Raw genomic sequence first — 19,395 nt, forward strand, 5'->3', positions numbered from 1 at the left:
AAGGGATACAGAGCAACATTATCAGATTCCAAACTAAACACCCCAGTAAAATGAGTTATAATCAAAATATGCAGTCCACATTTGATGATCGCATTGTTTTAATCATTTTTACAGGCAGGTGAAAACGCACCTTTACCTTAGGTTGTTTTTATTCTGCTTGTTGGTAAAAAGAGGTGAAAAGAAATCTTTAAAGGGAGCTTCTCAATGAAAACCAGACGATACTGCATCTAAACTCATGTTCCATTTAAATTTGACTATGAAGGAAGGATTCCCTTAACTCTTGAGCTCTATTTCAACCCAGTTCCCCTTTCCACAAACTGTTTGCATAGGCAGTGGGTCACAACAATACTGACAAGCTGAAGACAGCACTCGCATGAGTGCTCACTAATAAGCAAAGATCACCATTTATCTAAGAGGTCAAATGCCTGGTGGCTGAGGTCATGACCTAAACAACTTAAGTCATGACCCTTACACGTGCCTGAACTGATGCCATTCTGACTGGGGTCAGTTGCTAATCATACAGGCTATAAATTAGATTGTGCCTCACACTTCTTCAAAAGAAAGTTTGCCCTCGTCAATGCAGTATCATTCTTGGTTGTCACTTGATGGCTGTGTGAGGCATTGGACTGACAGAGCGAATCAATGGGTAAAAAGAACTTGTCTGTTAAACAGCAAACAAAATAAAAAGCTAACTGGATCATTTAGGACTGTTTAATCTACATTTGAATTCTATCATTTTACTAGAAAGGCATTCTCAAAAATTATTCACGATTAAGAACTTAGCAAACACTATGTTATATTTTATCGGTCATCCTTTTAAAATCAGAATTCTTTTAGTCATAGTAAAATGCATTTAATGATTATAATGTTCTCAGCTATCAACTGCTCTGCAATATCACAATGGCCAGTTTCATCTACAGACTGATTTATAACATTACTGCTAATTTTCAATTATAACCCACACAACTTCACCAAACACCTCAACAATTCTAAAATAATCTAAACTACATTAAAAAAATGTAGAATGTTTATTCCCTAGTGTATGCGCTGCAGTCATTACTTTATTTCCACACTTCTTCCACAAAGGGAATGGGCTCTTGAATAGGATTTTGAAATTGTCCTGCTGGTCTATAACGAAACCTCTAACATACCAAACAAATAGAACCTCAGGACAGGTGACATGAAACTAGTCACTAGTGTTTACCATGCTATGGCTGTCTGGATTATTCTAAGTTAAATCAACTGAAAAGCAAACAACCCCTGATTTCACGTCCAAACAAATTCTTTAGTTAAAAAGTGTTACAGTATGAGCAAACAGTCAACAAAAATCAAAACAAATTAAAAGATCAGAGTTGCACATATTTTTAAAAAATATGCATATCTTCAATATACCAGAAATACCTGGTTACTTTCCAGAAATTGCTAAATCAGTTTTTAACAACTATAGTAGGTCTATTAGTAATATGCTGAGTAAAATATTTTCACACTCTAAATTGTTGCTTATCATCCATCATTAGCTACTTTGGTTTTTACACAGCTTTGGGTCATTTTCAAAAGGCTGAACCACTGCCGAATTATTATTTAAATTTATTTAGACAAAAGATTGAGAGAGGTTATTTAACCAGTCGTTGCATTTAGCACTTGTTGAAAAATTCAATTATCTACACTAAATTTCAGAACTGAATGCACCTCGTTTTAATTTTAAGAGAAAATTGTTGAATTTAATTTTTAAAATCTATCAGCGATACAATCGCTACTCCCTAAAACATGGCGCTTACGATCAGGCTACAGGAAAGAGCAGAGCGTCAGCGAAAAAAAAAGTGGCCACGTATTCCCATGTTGGCTTTGGCATGTTGGACAAAGCACTTTTTAGAGTTCATGCTTTCTGCCAACACTGGCAGCTGCTCAGTCCATTGAAAACTCCTGAACCTTCCAAGCAGGCCAAACAAGATCCAATATATTTTTTGCACATAACTTTCAGTAAGCACCCAATTTTAAAATACAAACTATTTAAAATGTACTGCATACATTTCATTCCACTTATTTTAGTGAACATTTTTATTCTTTGTGTTTGATCCTGGTCTATTCGTCCATTACATAGTTTTAATAACAACTATAATGCAATAGGGAGAATGTAATAGAACTTATTTTCCAAAATATTTTGACTGTTTTGGCACGTCAACCTTTAGCGGTTATCTCTGTTATTTCCAAAATCAATGGTCACAAAACTGATTCGAGTTTCTAACCCTTCAAATTGTTGCTGGCTTAGAATAAACAAAAGTTCCATTGGTGGCTGTAACAATCAAAAAGCGAATTCTTAAATGCAAAATGTTTCTGAAAATAGAAAGTTATCAAACTGGAAATGAATATTTTAAAATAGTGTGAAGATTAAAGCTCACTCAGTGCTTTTCCAAAATACTTGATATTATGAAGATCAGTGATTTGCACTGATACGGTTGCAACAGAAATAAATGCAAGGCATTTACAACATTGGTCCATGTTAAAAGTGACAAAGACACTAAGACCTTAAATGAACAGCTGAATTGTTTCCTGCCTTTATTTTGTGCAATGACCACAACCTGCATTCACACAAGGTACCTGCAAATACAAACAGATTTGAAAAAGAACACAAGATCTCTATGACAAAAGCCAGTGGAGAATGCCACATTCTGGATTACTTTGTCTCTGTAAGTAATGTGTAGAATCCAGAGTTTGACACTTCACTTGGGCTGCAGACAATTTACAGCAATAAAACTCTTAGTTCCTTTTTTGCAGGTTGCCACTGCTATACCCAAGTTGGCACAACTTTTGAACCAACACTCTGGGGCAATAGCTGACCCCAACATTTAAACCAATGATTGGGCTTTTTCAGTTGTATATCCTTTGTTGTGTATGTTAGCACAATCCCACCAAAAATGCAGGGATATTTTTTAACACAAACAAAATATACTTCCTGTGGGGATTTTCATCTTCCATCGCAGGCTGTGAGGTGGGGGGGGAAGAAAGAGAGAATGCTGATTTGATCCTAAAGGAAAATTATATGGTGAAGGGCACGAGAAACACAACTGAAAGTTTAAAAGCTGCTTTCAGATCTGGCCTGCAATGACCAATTGCGATTATTACATAAAACAAAAAACAAAATTCCTGTTTAAAATCATATTTTTTATCAACTTTAGATTGCACTTTACAACAAGACAGGGTCTATAGGAGCATGCAGTAGGAAGTTACATTTACAGAAAAGGTATACACACAAAACAACCATTACATGAGGTTAGGTTTTAGGTGAGGACACATGCAACACAACCATTTCACAAGAATGAAGATCAAGTTTATCTTTATAAATAAAATTCTAAGAACACTTCTGAAAAATGCACTTACCCGCTGCCTGCGCAAAGTACGCCAAATATAAATCGAGTTCCTTAACAGAAACTCCTATATGATGTGGCTGTACGCACAGCCCAGGGTTAGAGCACTGCGAGGACTTTACGAGTCGTTCACCATCAGTACTTTCGAGCGGAACACCTTTGAATAAAATCACCATAACCAGGTCCAGCCTCCAGACCTTGTCTGCTTGACGCAGACAGTCAATTCGCCGCATCTTGCCTTTCTGGTCTGGGTTTGAAAGCACACAGCAAGAAGGTTTCTTCCCAGTGACTGAGAGCACAAAATCCTCTCGATACTCAGGTCGGATGTCTTTGCGCAGCTTTGCCAGAAGCCTGGATGCCCATTTCTGCTTCACTTCTTGTTTTTCACTCAGGAGTTCATCCTTCACCGCTCTCTCTTCCTCCTTTGACATGCGCTTCTCATGCTTCTTGAAGTATTTTCGTTTTCGGGCTTGCAAGTTGAACCATGTGTATGCAAAGGCTCGGACATGGGGCAGAAGTGCTTCAATGAAGGGATGGAATTCATCCTGTCGGGGGAAAAAACCAAGGGAGAAAGAATAAGCAAAAATGAAGTTTTAACAAAAGAAGTAGCATTGCATTCAACCTTTATCAGAATTATTTTCCTATTGGGCAAATACATAATAAAAATTAAAAATCAAAACACATTTCATTGAAATAATAGATTTAATTCAATACCATTGTATAGTCCAACCAGCGCAGTATTTTGTTTGAAGCTTGACTTAGAAAAATTTATGCCATGTACAGTGAGTATTCTTTGTGTAGAACAGTCAGAAAGATGCCGACAGCGTAACTGAAAGCACCCATGTAGGTAACGTCCAAAACACTTGCCAATATTCAAGACACTCCCTGCGTGTGCTCGGTTTGTTTATGAAGAGCTTTCCCAAAACAGTAAAGAGAAGGTTCCCTCGACTAAAGCATGGGTGCTTTCATTAACCTTCGCCAGCTTTAAAAAAAGCAGATCTCTTCACTCTCCGTCCCCAACCCTTTGCATGTGGTGTAGCCAGCATGAGCCCGCCTATTTGGCAAATTCCACACACTAGAATGCCAATCAACAGCTCGTACGAGGGGGCTTTGTGCAAAGCAAGAGAGGATAAACCCCCCCCCACCTCCCCCCCCACGCCCCTTCACAAGATGGTTTCAAACACAGCAAGTCTGTACAGTCAGAGAAAAAAAATCTGCATATTCTTCATTGTGAATTCATGCTATTTTCTCAAGAAATGTCATATTGAGCTGTGCCCTTGTGAAAAATAAAAATACTCAGACATTATTTGGAGTTCCAGCTTGGTGATGCCAAATAGGAAGTACAAAATACTTTATTAATAAGTAGTTTGTTTGTAATCCTTATTCAGTAACATGATAAAACACATCCCACCCACCCACCCATCCCCATTCCATCACTACAACATCCCACTCACCACTATCACCCCACCCCCCACTCAAGTACCAATACCAATATATACATAAGTAAATACTGTAAATATAGACAAGCAACTGTGATCACGATAAACCATTGAAATCAAATTTTTAATCAATAATATTACAGTGACTCTGGCAAACTGATATGCAACTACGCAGTAATTCCATACAAATAAAAACAAAGCAGGTAGCCCAAGTTTTTTGCATATGGTTAAATACTTAAAGTGTTTAAAATATCACATAACATGTTGTTTTACTTGTACAATTAAATGGTCAAAACCAAGGATGTTAATAAACAACTAAATTTAAAATGGCGTAATTATACGTAAAAAGCTACAAAAGAAACGGGAAAACATTTTCAGCACAACTACCATCTGTCTTTTTCCTCTTGTTTAAACTAAATGTTGCATAAATTGTTTTTCTTTTAAATAAAATAAGATAGCAAAACTTTTACAATGAAAAACACAATGTTTGATTGTTCAGCAGAATTTTTTTTGGAAGGTGTATATTTTGCATTATCTCTACTGAATAAGGTTGTGCATTTCCATTGTATGAACGATGCCATAGCTGTACAGGCTGGAAGGGATTTTCTTTAATGAAATAAATTAATGAAAAAAATGTTGCATTGGTGGGAACATTTAGAGGATTTTTAGATTAAAGTGAATTTTCATTTACCAACCTTTCTCCAGCCACACGACATCTGGCCTGTAATTCTTCAAGCTTAACTGAATTCCTTTACTACAATCATCTACACGTAGGTAACAATCTGTCCTGTAAAGGAGATTTTCAAACTGCCAAAACAAATAATGAAGCTCAAATTTATTAACTGTCTACCCTAAACATATATATGCTTGTTTCTATAGCATCTCAAAGGTTGGGAAGACAAAGGACTGGATAATCCATTTTTTTCCTGTGTAAAATTTAAAATAATTTTAACAACTTGTTTTCAAAATTTAAATAAAAGAGTTAAGTAGCCATTTCTTTTTTGCTTCACTCTAAACCTTTCATTGAAAGATTCTTTAAGTTAACCACTACCATATGATTTAACTCGGTCAAAGTATAATAAAGTAGCATAAAGACACAAATCTCTACTGATATCGTGAATTCAGATTAATTCAATTCCACACTAAAATGACTATCCTAAATATGGCATGAATTGCAAACTCTAGAATTCATCCCAAGACAAAGACTCATTCCTGACAGTGTGTGTTTATGGAGTGAATATGGATATAGTTGAGCTATGGATTAAAACCTCGAGTCAGTGTTTGACCTTGGCTGCATGAATGCATGGAACAAGGGATGCCAGTGTGGTGATACTATGTCACCACATTGGTGTCCTTTGCTGTGGCCTCCAGATGCCACAAGTTCAGATCTGATCTCTTAAGTTGTTACTGCAACAGAATTCAGACCTATAAACTCACTTGCAGTGTGAGGAGTAAAGTAAAACATTAACTAAATAAAAAGAAAACCTTAACAACAACTTAAAAAAATATATAGTGTCTGATTAACCTCAGAAAATTAACGGTGTAGATGATGATAAGAATTTAGCATTCAGAGCAAGGAGCTTTGTAATTTATTAGGCAGTTTTTGGAAATGTACATTTATGTTTTAATCCAGTCAGAAGTCGACCAGTTTCATAGATTCTTGCATCGACTTTATGTTGGAAATCAGCCAATGTACAGTTTTCCTGCTCCACCTCAGAGCTAATGCCGAAAAGAAGCTTTAAACTACTTTTGCCCAATGTCAATCCTAAATCTTCCCCATCGCTGACAGCTTTCCATCTCAATCTCAATATGGAATTAAGAAACTTAACTTCTGCTGTAAATAAAACAATCAGATCATAAAAAACAAAAAAAGTTCAACTTAATCGGAGAAGTGCATTGGCTCGGAATTTTAGCTGCCATTATTAATATACATTGCTGCAGTGATTCCAATTTCTACAATTCAAATGGGCACAAAACGATTTGGATATTAAGCACCTGTAGCAGTTAAATTAAGTTTTGTAAACTGAAAATAGTTTCAATTACAGGGGCCTATGAGGTGCAGACTATAGCAAGCTGATCTTTTGCTGAATTACACAATCAAGAAATAAACTGTATTTTCTTAGTATTAAAGTCTATTTCGGCTTTGCATTATTAGATTGTAGGCCCCAAGTTTGAGCCAATTTCTAAATATTCTAAACATTTGGAGGCCAAACCACTTAGTTCCTTAAGTGACAATCAGTGAAGTTGTGGTTTTGTTGTGGGTCTATTTTCATTTAAACCTCAGCACTGCACTCCAGTGCAGCATGCATGTCCTTCCTTTGGCACTGCCTCACCAATTAATGTATACCATATATAATGAAGAAGCAAACAGAATAAGCAGCAATTTTCTTTGAGGTGGTCAAAACTATGCATACTTCCACGACGACACTGATAATTGGACAACTTTATTGTTTACAAACAACTGTCTCTAGTGCTGAAAATCAAATTGCCCATTCAACACTATACAGTGTTTGTTATGTTCTCACTTTTTTTGTTCATGTATCATAACAATCCAGTGTGTTCTTAAGTAATTCTAGGCAGTTCTTATCATTTTGCATGGTTTTAAAAAATTAACTAGTTCTGCAAGGGAAACGGCAAACAGAATCCATTTAAAGAAGTTTGTAATGTTAAATTAAAACAATTGACTTATTCAGACTTACATATTCTAGTCTCTGTTTTTTTGACCGGATATTTCAATACCAATCAATCTGTTCATTTCAGTGCAATGCAATAACATATACACTAATCACTTCTTAATTTAAAAGACTGAAACACAATTTTGTTTTCCTTCAGACACAGCACCTCTTTTTTTTACCAAAAAAGATCATTATAAAGCAGATTTGTGAATGTGTGTCATTAAAATAACGCAGTAAGTTTGGGAAAAGGGTTGAAACTGAGGATCTCCATAAAACTTGCAGTTAACTACCCGATTAGATAAAAGGACATAAAACCAAAACCTTCACTGAAATGTAATGATTCTATATAAGATTAGAAATTAGAGATTTTTATGCAATAAACGGCTGCAAATGCTTTGTATGTATTGGTTACTTAAGATTCAGTAGAATTTATCTTAAATTTGTATTTCATTTTAGAAATATTGACTCATTTCCAATTTTCTACTTCATACTGAATTACAATAGTTTAATGTGGTTTCTGTCCTTTGGGTGAACAAGGAAGGCAAACTTCAGGAATATAAAGACCAACAGTTAATTCAAGATGGATGCAAATACTTTATATTGCTGTTAAAAATGTCTCTAAGGCATGATACGAATCTTTTGTATAGATACTTTAATAGGTTAAAAAAGGTTATATAAAGATGTTCATGGTGCCCCCTTACCCAAACAAAGAAATGCTTTAAGTCGATTCACAGTAACGTTGCAAAGATTGGTCATTGTTCATAATGCTTTTAAAAGTTTAAATCACGTGCAAGAATGTTTTTTTTAAATGTAAGACTAACAACCAAATGTTCATTAAAATTCTACAGTGATACTGTGGGAAATAAGGTTTTTACCGAAATAATTTCAACATGCTATTTAAAAACCAGCGATTTCTGACTTCGCTGGAAGGGATGACTTTTGAACTGAATAGATTGAACAACACGGGTTAGTTATCCCGCACGCTATAGAATGTGAAAGAAGGCGGATTTCGAAGCAAAATTCCGCTCTGGAAACTTGAGTGGAAACACAAGAAGCACAGCACTCGAGCAGACAGCGTTTCAACGGGGAAAACCCTGACTTCTTCAATAATGCTTGAAGTAGCGACGAGGCAATAACAAAATCGCACAGCGAAGTAGAAAGCTTTACGGGCGCTAACAGAACGGTGGTAACTTAGCGAAAGCAATGACATTGCTGTGGAGTTGGGGGGGGGGGGAGGGGGTTGCAGACAAATCAAAATATTGAGGAGCTGGGAAAGGAAGCCGATGCCGTCCCAAACCACAATGCCCACAACCCCATCGGATCGGGCGCTCTGGCGGGGAACTGTTGCCTAAAGTTCAAGCTACTCGCCCTCCCAGGGACAAAAAAAAAGTCACTTAGACGCGTGGACAGTTCACACCTGACAGCATCACAGTGCCCCGAGAGAGAGAGAGAGAGACAGAGAGAGAAAATCAAACACACTGCCTTCCAAAATGTTGTGAAAAATCAGTTTAGGGGTGTGTGGAGGGGGGTTGGAAACAACAGCAAAGCGAGCGCCTAACTTGCCGAAGATGATTGGGAAGGAGGTGCAGTACGCTGTGGAAGGCAGCAGCGCGATTTTGTTATGAAAGATATTAACACGAAACTTGCGCGCACCGCTTGTTGTGAGTAAACTGTGTACCTTAGAGGCACAACAAAAGCGTGATTCCCCACCGCCTGCTTCACCCCCACCCCCATCTCCATCCCCATCCCCACCCCACACACACACTCATTCACCAACCCCCCCACCCCCCCCTACTATGCCTCCCCCAAGAAAAGCAGCGATCGCAGCACTTTCCTGCCTGCGAAATGTCCCGAGGTACGCGCGGCACCTCTTTGGAGAGCCGCTCTTGCAAAATGTGTGGCATTACCCCAGATTTGTTTCTGTTTCCAAAAAAAAATGCAGTCAGAAAAATAATAAATATTAATACGTATCCGCCATTAGCCATGTGCCTCAGTGGGGGCAGATCGCGGAACCCAGTCACTGATCTGAGAGACAGGAGGCATTTAAATAAAAGAGAAAAAAAAAGTTTAATATATCAAAAAGAAGCAGGACGGACTCTAAAGGGATACAAATGTTGCAGAATTGTATCCTACCTGGGTGAGACAGAGCGGAGAGTACATTATTGTGGCGGTGCTGGTGGTGGTGAGAGGAAAAGCCGGCTTTCACATTTCAGTCTCGAACTGAAGCCAGCTCTCTTCTCCATCCTGAACTTTAACCCCGCCTTTAGTTAGTATATAGTCTACATCCCAACTCTCCGTGGCTCATTCTGACAGTCCAGGCAGTGCTCCTCTCGCTCTGTCTCACTCACTCACACACCTTCCCCGCCCTCTCTCACACCACCTTTTAGCATTTGTTATTTTATATATATATATATATCCGCCCGTTCTCAGCTTGCTTTCTTACAGCTGCGATCTCTCCCTCTCTCTCTGGTTGTATGTGAGAAGGAAGAGGAGAGAGAGAGGAAAAATTCACACTTGTGGGCTGGCTGTCAGTGAAGCGAAGCCCGCTCTCCAGCCTTCCTCCGCCCGATGGGAGACTACACCCTTCCCCGGCCGCAGTTCTCGGCCTGCAGCTCCATCGAACCTTCCTGAATTTTAACAAAACACAACACCCTGGGTTTTTCACCCCCTCCCATCTCTGTTCACCCTCCCTACAGCAGCGAGCCAGCTCCCTGCGTCAACACCCCGAGCAAATGCAGCAGCAAAACTCTGGCAGCAAGCGGCGCCTAAAAATAAACGTGAATGCCTACTCTCAACTTGGACTTGAACGTGAGAAAGACCCCCAAGTGCCTAGATCTCTTATCGAGCTAGAAAAGGAATTGTGAATTTTATGTATTTTGTTAATTTTTTTAAAAAAATTAAAGTCAGCCTGCAACTTTGAGATAAATAAATATGGAGTGTTTTGTTGCCTTAAAGCAAATCATTTATTACATTGGTTTCCCTGCACCAAAAGTTAGTTGGGAAAGTGAATTGGGATTTTTTTTCTATTCTTTCCTCACCCCGGTTAAGTCTGTTTAAATAAGGCAAGATGACGATTTGTAGCTTTGGCGCCTTTTTAAACAACAGTAAATTGTAATACATAACTAAGAATCATGTGGCTGAGAATTGGGTTTTTTTTTCCACATCGCGTCACCTAGACGAATGTCACGTCCACGGCTCCTCCGCCCGGCTGCTGCCGCTCATTGTTTGACATTTTCTCTGCTGCCTGCGCTAGTGACCCAGATGTAACACACTGAATGGGGAAGGACCGGCCTGCCAGCGCGCATGTACTCTTCCTGCAACGCACTCTGGGTCTTGTAGTCTTTGCTCCTGTGCACTGCGCACCTCTATTCGAGTAATTGACCAGCAATGGCTCATACCACAAAGTGAAACGAGCAGCACACTTAGATTTAAGTTTTAAGATTTTCTCACGTAATTATCCACAAGTATTTCGCGAGAAATGTGCACGATTTCTGAAATACCCCTTCTCTTCCCATGCACTTAGCGTACAATAATTCGCCTCAAGGTAGTTGATCTGTTGAAGACTGAGGGCCTTAGCATCTTAATGAAATGGTCGAGACTGTTAAAGCGAATAGACGGAACGCAGTTCCGAAAGTACAAAGCGAAACCAGAATTGAAATACAGGAGGAATGAAAATGTACGACACAAGGTTAGGAGCTCAGCACAAGACCACATCTTCCAACATGTTGCAACCAAAACCAGGCTTGCTAACTCTTCGACTTTTCACTGCATCAGCAATTTAGCTGAATAACAACACAGATTCCTCTGTGTCTGTTCAATAATTCCTAATTAAACACATGCACACTTTTATTGTACATTTAAGGCATCTGAATTAGTTTACATCAGGCAATTGTACATCACCATTATATTTTGTCCAATATCTCTCGGGCTATTGGTTAGATTTATCCTGGGATTCTAAAAGTACCCATTCAGAAGGTTTTTTTGTTAGGTCAACACATGTAATGTATCTTCAAAGTACTTTGGGGTTCCCGTATCTAATAAAAGTCATTTCATTCTAATGATACTACACCGCATATTTTTCAAACTGCATTTCTCTAATGTTAAGATCACGTATAGACTGGGACGGTCAGTAAAATGAAATGTGCTCACCAGCAACACAGTAAGCAGCATGTACAAAGTGTTTCTTTTCAGTGAAGGCACAGCGCCTTCCTTTATAAGGAGATATTATCATCATATGCAGGCTTGTGTAATCAGTCATATAAAACATATACACGTCGACGCAAAACAGATGAATCGTTCTATTAGACTATAGAATACTACACCACTCACTATACGGATGAATCATTCCGACGACTACATTCCTCTAATTCTTGAATTCATATGCTGCAGAAATCCCTCTGGCTATGGGTCGCGGATTTGGGCGTCATAACTCATTTAGAATCTCATAAAATCAAGTTATCTAAAAGAAATTGCACCAGTTCTCATCCAAACATTTCAAAGATTTTTACGGTCCCATTCCCTCATCCTCCTTCGAATGCAGAGGGAGACATGTACGGTATTACTTTGGTCGCACTATAAATTCTTGGTGTTTTCTATCCTGGCCTGCCAACACTTAATATATGAGCAACATTCATGCGAGATTATTCGAAGGGATACTGTCAAATAGTTTAATGGTGTGTGTATTGTATATAATTGCAAACCTTATATATATAATTAAATTAAAACGTTAGCTTTTATCATTGTTCAATATCCCCTAGGTTTTGGATTGAATTTTAAATAGTATCCTGACTTAGTATTTAACATAATTCGTGGTCTCAAGAATAGTGCGATTTATTTATTCCATGAAAAGTTCTCTCACCTCGTTTAGCCTAATTATAGTTACAAGACACTGAACGCAACTTTTAAGGATGAGCTCTTTATATAAAAGGCATTTAGAGTGTTTCTGTCACACAAATGAAAACATATCTTAACACATTTTAACACGCACAAAACGTCATGCAACTAATATACAATCTCCCATTACACGTTCTTCGTAAATATTCATTAATCCAGCTATACTGTACATATCTGAACTACAGTTCCCAAGATACCCTTGCAACAACCTGCCTTACATCTAGCATAAGACGGAAGCCTCGCCTTTCTACATATTGATTGGCGCAGTGCAGCGTTGAGGATATCAATCGAGGTTTCGATTGGTAGAAAGGGTTGCCTATCACACTGGGTTAAGTTCACGTCTCTAGTTCGGCTGACCGTTCGAAGAAAAGATTTTGAGACCAAGTCACACGTCTCGACAGAGTGAGTACGCAACGTTATTTTTTGCCCCCCTCTTGGACGAGACAAGCGACGGGGGAAATTTGCCAAGCTCAGCGCTTTCCAAGCTCACAGCAGCAGCTTATTCTTGGCGCAATAATTGACATATTCCACATGGACACAAACTGGAACAGGCGTGAATTAAAAGAAAACCAACCTATTATCAAATAACCAGCCTGCAACATTATTAAATATATTTCAAATATAATATATCCTGCTAAATCTTAGTTTGCATTCAAGTTTATAATCTCTTAAAATCATAATTTTAAAAAGCTCATTATGTATCACGTACCATTGCCATGTAAAGAGTACGTGAGAAACTTTAAATTGTTCAGACGTTTAGCTTCATTTGTTGTCGCCTTTTTGTTGCTTTTTTTGGTTTTAATATATAAACTGGGAACCGTTGCAAACCGGAAGCGAAACCATGCAAAAGCCACTGCAAAAAAAAGTCGGCGAAAGATGTCTGAGGCTTTTTTTGTTTCCAAAGAAGAAGCCCCTTTGAAAGCCTTCCAAGATCACTCCCAGCTCCCTGGCTCAGTGTTGATGGCGAAAGAGCACTTTTTGTGGAGCGCCCTAAGAAATTACATCGAGTTGCAGCGCTCACTGTTTATTTCCGCATCGGTATTTGCATAGAAACCACGCACAGAGGCGACCGCACGTCCATCCAATCGGCTTCTAGAATCCCGGGAGACGCGAGTGGCGCGAGCGTCTGGCCTGGGATTCCATTCCCGGGCTCGGGTTCTATCGTCGCACTAATACGTACAGGCTGCACCGTTTGAAGCTTCTCTCATGTCAAATGTATATGCAGAAGGCATTTGTAATCGGCTGTGATTTTTTTACTCTCTCGGTAGCAAGTTTAGGTAAGCAAATGTGAAAGACGATTGTTTTCTTTGTTAAGGGCAAAGTATGTGTGTATTTCTCAATCCAGTCATCTCCTAATACGGTTGACCTCGTCTTTTTTCTATTTTATTTAGTTTTAAAGAGAAATACTACATCAGTGCATTATACATATGCATATTTTAAAAAAACTTATGGCTATCATTGCATTGAAAAACATGCCGTGTGATATGTAGGCCGAGAAAGATAAGTAGCGCTTACTGATCATCGTATTCTTGTGAAGTGGTTTTTATGTAGAAAATTATCTCCAGACTGCTGTAATCAAAATAGCAACAGTTGCTAATGAAAAGGAAGAAAAGTTTAGGTTTTTTTTTAATCATTGATGCTCAGAGAGTGAACGTTTTTTAAAATTGAAATAATCTTCTTTTTACTTTGCCAGTTTTATCTGTGAACATCGTTGCCTTGGAAACCTAATTATTAAACAACAATTTAACTGTCGTGATCAATAAATTATTGAATAAAGATCGTATTTTTCAAAGAACTTTGTCTTTTATTATGATATTCGTATTAACTAGCTAACATATATTCGCTGCTAAACAGGCCTTATGTTAATATAAAACAAAGAACTGCGGATGCTGGAGATCTGAAACAAAAACAAATTGCTGGCGAAACTCAGCAGAGCGGGCAGCATCTGTGGGAGAAAGCAGATTTAACGTTTGAGTCCGGTGACTCTTCATCAGAACACAGGTCTTATCTTAGTCGTGTGCATATTAATGATGACACGTTTGCTTTTACGCATACAACTGATTTGTAAATGTCTACTGAGATTATCACTAAAAAGATATGTTTTAAAATGTTAGATTAATCAAAAAATTTATTTTGAATCCTTATATCTCATTAAATGTGGGATATTATATATCATATATCATAAATATATATTGGCCTAGTCAGCTGCGTCCATGCCCCCGTAAATGAACCAGAAAAAACCCCATAGATTTTAATAATGTAGCTGGACAACTGAATTAACAAGCTGTTGTTCTAACGTGTATTACAAGTTGTCATTTCTGTTCTGACATGACAATGTAGGCTCTTAAGATGTGAAATTCTGCTTTTGTTAGACACCGTCGTGGATTGTCAGCAAATTGCCATAGAAAAGTCTGAGAAGCTGATTATATACCGTGCTTCAAACCTGCTCAGGAATACATCAATTATTTTTGATCAGCCATTTCTTGTAAACGTTACTATCCGCCTGGATATATGAACAGATCATATGCTACGTTGTCTGACCAATAAAATGCGTGCGCTTATGGTATAGGGCGCATGGGAACTGAAAACCCCGTGCGATTGAACGTATTTTTGGGTACGACGCAAATGATATTAGGACAATATATACAATATAACTTTTTAAACTGTAAAGAACGCTTGTGAACTTTTAACGCATTTTAACATTGGATGAGCCAGCTTTTTGTAATTCACATACAGTTTTACTTCAAAAAGTTGAATATATTTGCATGGATTATTAGCAAGTCCAAAAATAATAGGCACAGGAATTAAGCTTAATTTATTGCATTCAGCTGCACACCACATAGTATATAACATCCTGTACAAACTAATTACACCAATCATCTTCCAAACTGTAATCAGACTCAGTTTATGCATTAAATGTAGGAAGGCACATACAGTTTTTGTGCACACCATACGGACGTACCGCACACGCACACAAAAAAGACTAATGCAGTGTAATACTTGAGACACTTGCTTTCATCGCTGCATTTCTTAAATCGTCACGGGTAAATGTTATTGATTTTTCCATAGATTTTTATTTACGTTTCAAAGCTGGTTTGTCAAACGTGTAAAAATAAAAATCATACTTTTGGTTTCCCCTCTTGCCGGTTACAGTTACGACACTCAGGAATATATTTGATCTGTTGCCTCGCGTCTTTTAATAAAAAGGTTCTCACTGCAGATACACTGCAGATCAACAAGAGCAGCAGCCCACAAGTACGCCCGAAGAACTTCGGAACATACATCCACCACCATCGTTATGCTGTTATGAAGACATGGCTCTCAGGGATTTCACTGTTCCTTATTTCTGCAATTTCATATCAATCGTAATCAGATATGTTTCGTTAAAATAATCTCTGACACCGAGGAGATTGCAGCGAAAAAGAAAGCTTTTCGACTCTTTACAAACAAGGCAATGTTAAAGTGGAAAATAAAGTCTCAACAAAACTAGACGCTGCGACAGCACGTACAAAGCGAGCTGACGTTTACTAAAATAGATCACAATGCAAAATCTGTCCGGCATTATGTAAAAAAACCCAACAAACACAGCATTGAATCACTCTAACGCATGGAATCAACAATTTTCTCCTTAATTGTATGAATCCATGACACTTGCGGAAATGTCCCTGTCGATTTGGCGCTGGAGATATTGATTTGAGGACATTCCAGAACAGGGAGTGAGAAAGACAAAGTCTTTGCATTTTTGTTTTTCAAAACTATTATATTAAGATCTCAGATCTGATGTTCCCACAGGTCAATGCCACAACTAGAGGGCTCTAATAGCAACAAGTAAAAAGTGATTTTCCTGATTTTGGAAAATGTTGCGAGAGTTGAATTACCCTCCCCCAGTTACAATGGTGCATTCCGCCGCGTAGTTTTTTTAAATCATTTTGCTGTTGTAATGTTTTGTTTTTCTCCCGAAATTTTGGCATTAGAAGTAGAATTATTGCTTTTCTGAAGCAATGGTTGAAAAGGAGACTCTATTAAAACAAAGTTCTTTACTGTGCTTTTCCTCCCTTTTCACTCTGTCGGCACCCGTAAGGAGCGCATTCGAGGGATTTCTTGCTAAAATGGAGTCGAGAGTTCAATAAATAGTCACAAATTTCCATTAATTCTCATTTAGATTTTGAAATAAATCATGGCAATTGTGAGTGAAATGAAGGTGTTCACAATTAAGTGGCGATTTACTGACGCAAATAAAGAAATATATATGAATACTTAAAGGGAAGGACTGAACCGTCAACTTAAACGTTTAATCGGCAACCAACATTTTCACACTGGTTTGGAAATAATAATTCGGCCCCAGATGCCGATAACCATGGGAGCATTAAAGTTCAACCAGACAGTATCAATAAGAGGTTTGTTTTAAAACCACATCGTTGCCACGAAAATAGAAGGGAAAGTTTTTTTGCTTGAAAAACAAACTTCTTTGTTTTCCGAGTTTAAGTCGCAGCTTTAAAAAGTTTTAAAGTTTCGTTCTGGATAAAGAGTATTGGTCCTATTCATTACTATGCAATGATTCTCGACCGTATGTTTTAAGACGGCGAATGAAGATTTTAAACTTCGATACTTCACTAATTATCCAGCATGGAGTATTGCAAATTCAATATTTACGTGCGCTTTTCTATCTTGTTCTGCAGCGTTAATTTTAAAGAAAGATACTTTGCACAGCTTTATTGGGACAGACTAGCACGTTTCGACGACCTAGTTTACTTTTAACTTTCTTTGAATAAATCAATTTCGCAATCCATGAAAGTTTTAAACCACCCCTCGGTTGTGCTAACTGCCTGAATCATATTCTGCCGTGAGTTTGTCACATGCGTAAAATTAAACAAAGGTTAGACTTCAAAAGAATATTTCAGTTGAATTAAATTCGAGCCCAGTTTATAGCGCATACGTCTGTTTACTACACACAGACACCTGCATCGTTATTTATTCTTAAAATACACGATTTACGACAACTGATTTCTATAAATGCTACAATTCCACGCATAATTTTACCCTAAAAGATTTAACCAATTTCTTCTAAGAGCGACTTTAATGTCTTCTGTTTCAATGTGAGCAATAGAAATTAACATTTAAACAATTTAGTTATTTCAAGTTGCAGGCAATTTGTGAAATTATTTTGTATAAACAAGAAGTTAACCATTTCTGCGCACGTATAATTCAACAAAGGGGTGCGATATCAGATATGATGTGATGAGTATCTTCGCTACTCATTAGACATAGGAATAAACTTGGGTGGAAATGCTGGACGAACTGGGAATCAAATCTATCCGAACTATTACAGACACACGAATGCATTATTTAAGTTTTGTTTTTATACAGGACAGTTATCCTAATTAACGGAAAACGTGTTTTTGTTAATTGTATATCAAGCAATGATAAATTATTTTCAAATTATATCTTAAATAATAATATGAAATCCCACTCATTTCATGGCTAACCTCAAAATATATTGTGTTGTTGACAATTCTAAACATTCAGCTCCCAAACTAAATTATCCTCGTTTTTGCCAGGGTAATTTAGCAGACATGAAATTAACTACAGATTCCCGCGTCACTTTTTTTTATCAAGGAGCTAAACATGCAATCACATGTAAATTACCTTTTAATGAACAAAAGTCAGGAATTATTTGAGGCAGTATCTTCGACAGTTTCAACACTGATCATGATTGGGAATATAAATAAATTACCTCCATTTATTACCTATAAAATACACCAATCCAGAGAACAAGTTAAATTGCGCACCCCATTTTTGATTATGAAGTATTAACAATATGAAATAGAATTTAAGTGAAAACAATAGGATAGGTTAATTTCCTTTATTTCTTTCGCGTGTGCAAGTTTAAAGACAATAGAACTAGACCTCGATTCCTTATGTACAGGATAAGCATTGATAGTTGAACATTTTTTTCAAATTAAAAAATAACTTTTATATTAAATCCGTAATGTGCATCTGCCATGTCGTTTTTTAAAATTTGGGTACTAATGAATTGTGCTCACTACTCATCAGTGACAACAGATGATTACAGGGTGCATCGATGATCAGCATATTCATATATGTTTAACCTGGAACTTGCATTGTTAAACATACGCCCATTACATTTCACTAGTAGGTACAAAACTAAACGATCACATTTTAAAATTTCGTTACAATTCATGACTTAGTACGCAGTATGAAACTATTTTTTTCTTCATTTTTATCGCATTTTAGCTGTCAGATGTTTGGAAGTCTTCACTCAAACCTTTCGGAACAAACAGAAATTTAATAATAAAAATGTCAAAGTGGATTATGAAGCGATGAAAATTCAAATATGACCGCAATTCAAAATATGAACAAATTTTGGTTTACTTTTTTGTGTGTAATCAATCAAGGAAAAAATTACATGTCAACAGATAGTATACGTTCTGAGTAATAATCAAGATTACAAGTCGCAAATATATTCATAAACAGTACATGATACAGTACCAAATTTAAGCATAAAGGCCAAATAAGCTGAACGAACACATTTTTAATCAGGAATAGTTCACCCGAACAGGATTATAAGGGTTTGCAAACTGTTCTAAAAGTAGGATGAGTAAATGAAGAAAACTATCTGGGCATAAACACTTTGAAATAAGGTTCTTTATGAGTAACTGAGAGATAATAAATAATTGAGAAAGTACTTTAAAAAGTACAGTATCAAAAATATTGACGATGCAAACGCTTTTAAGTTTTTAATTATGAAACACTCCAATTTCAGAAATATGGAGACACAAAATGCAAATATCTTTTTTTCCTTTAGTCAGAAATACATATACCGAAGTAATTAGTTTCTATCATAACTTTTAGCAACTGGAAGATCATTGTTTTAGAACAACATTAAACTTTACGCTTTTGGAGAAGTTCGAGTTCAACCTATACACTCACATAAATGACTTTGACACCTTTGTAATGTCATTTCTAAAAGAATTGCCAAACTCCATCTGGTCGTTTTACCAA

General features: G+C 37.2%; 1 protein-coding gene across 14 annotated transcripts in view; it reads right to left on the bottom strand.

Annotated features, from left to right (window-relative positions):
* nfia (nuclear factor I/A) overlaps window positions 1-19,395 on the bottom strand; it is a 677,405-nt gene that overhangs the window by 451,456 nt on the left and 206,554 nt on the right. For 6 of the 14 annotated variants that reach the window (XM_043699269.1, XM_043699272.1, XM_043699265.1 and 3 more), the window contains exon 2: window positions 3,379-3,910. In XM_043699269.1, the coding sequence (XP_043555204.1) occupies window positions 3,379-3,910 (532 nt within the window). Of the gene's footprint in view, window positions 1-3,378; window positions 3,911-4,079; window positions 4,363-5,499; window positions 5,603-9,612; window positions 10,279-13,081; window positions 13,326-19,395 lie in introns of those variants that run through there. The other 8 variants (XM_043699271.1, XM_043699264.1, XM_043699275.1 and 5 more) reach the window with 7 other exon arrangements.

The sequence above is a fragment of the Chiloscyllium plagiosum genome, chromosome 11 (genome assembly GCF_004010195.1).
Source record: "Chiloscyllium plagiosum isolate BGI_BamShark_2017 chromosome 11, ASM401019v2, whole genome shotgun sequence".
In the NCBI taxonomy this organism is placed as follows: domain Eukaryota; kingdom Metazoa; phylum Chordata; class Chondrichthyes; order Orectolobiformes; family Hemiscylliidae; genus Chiloscyllium; species Chiloscyllium plagiosum.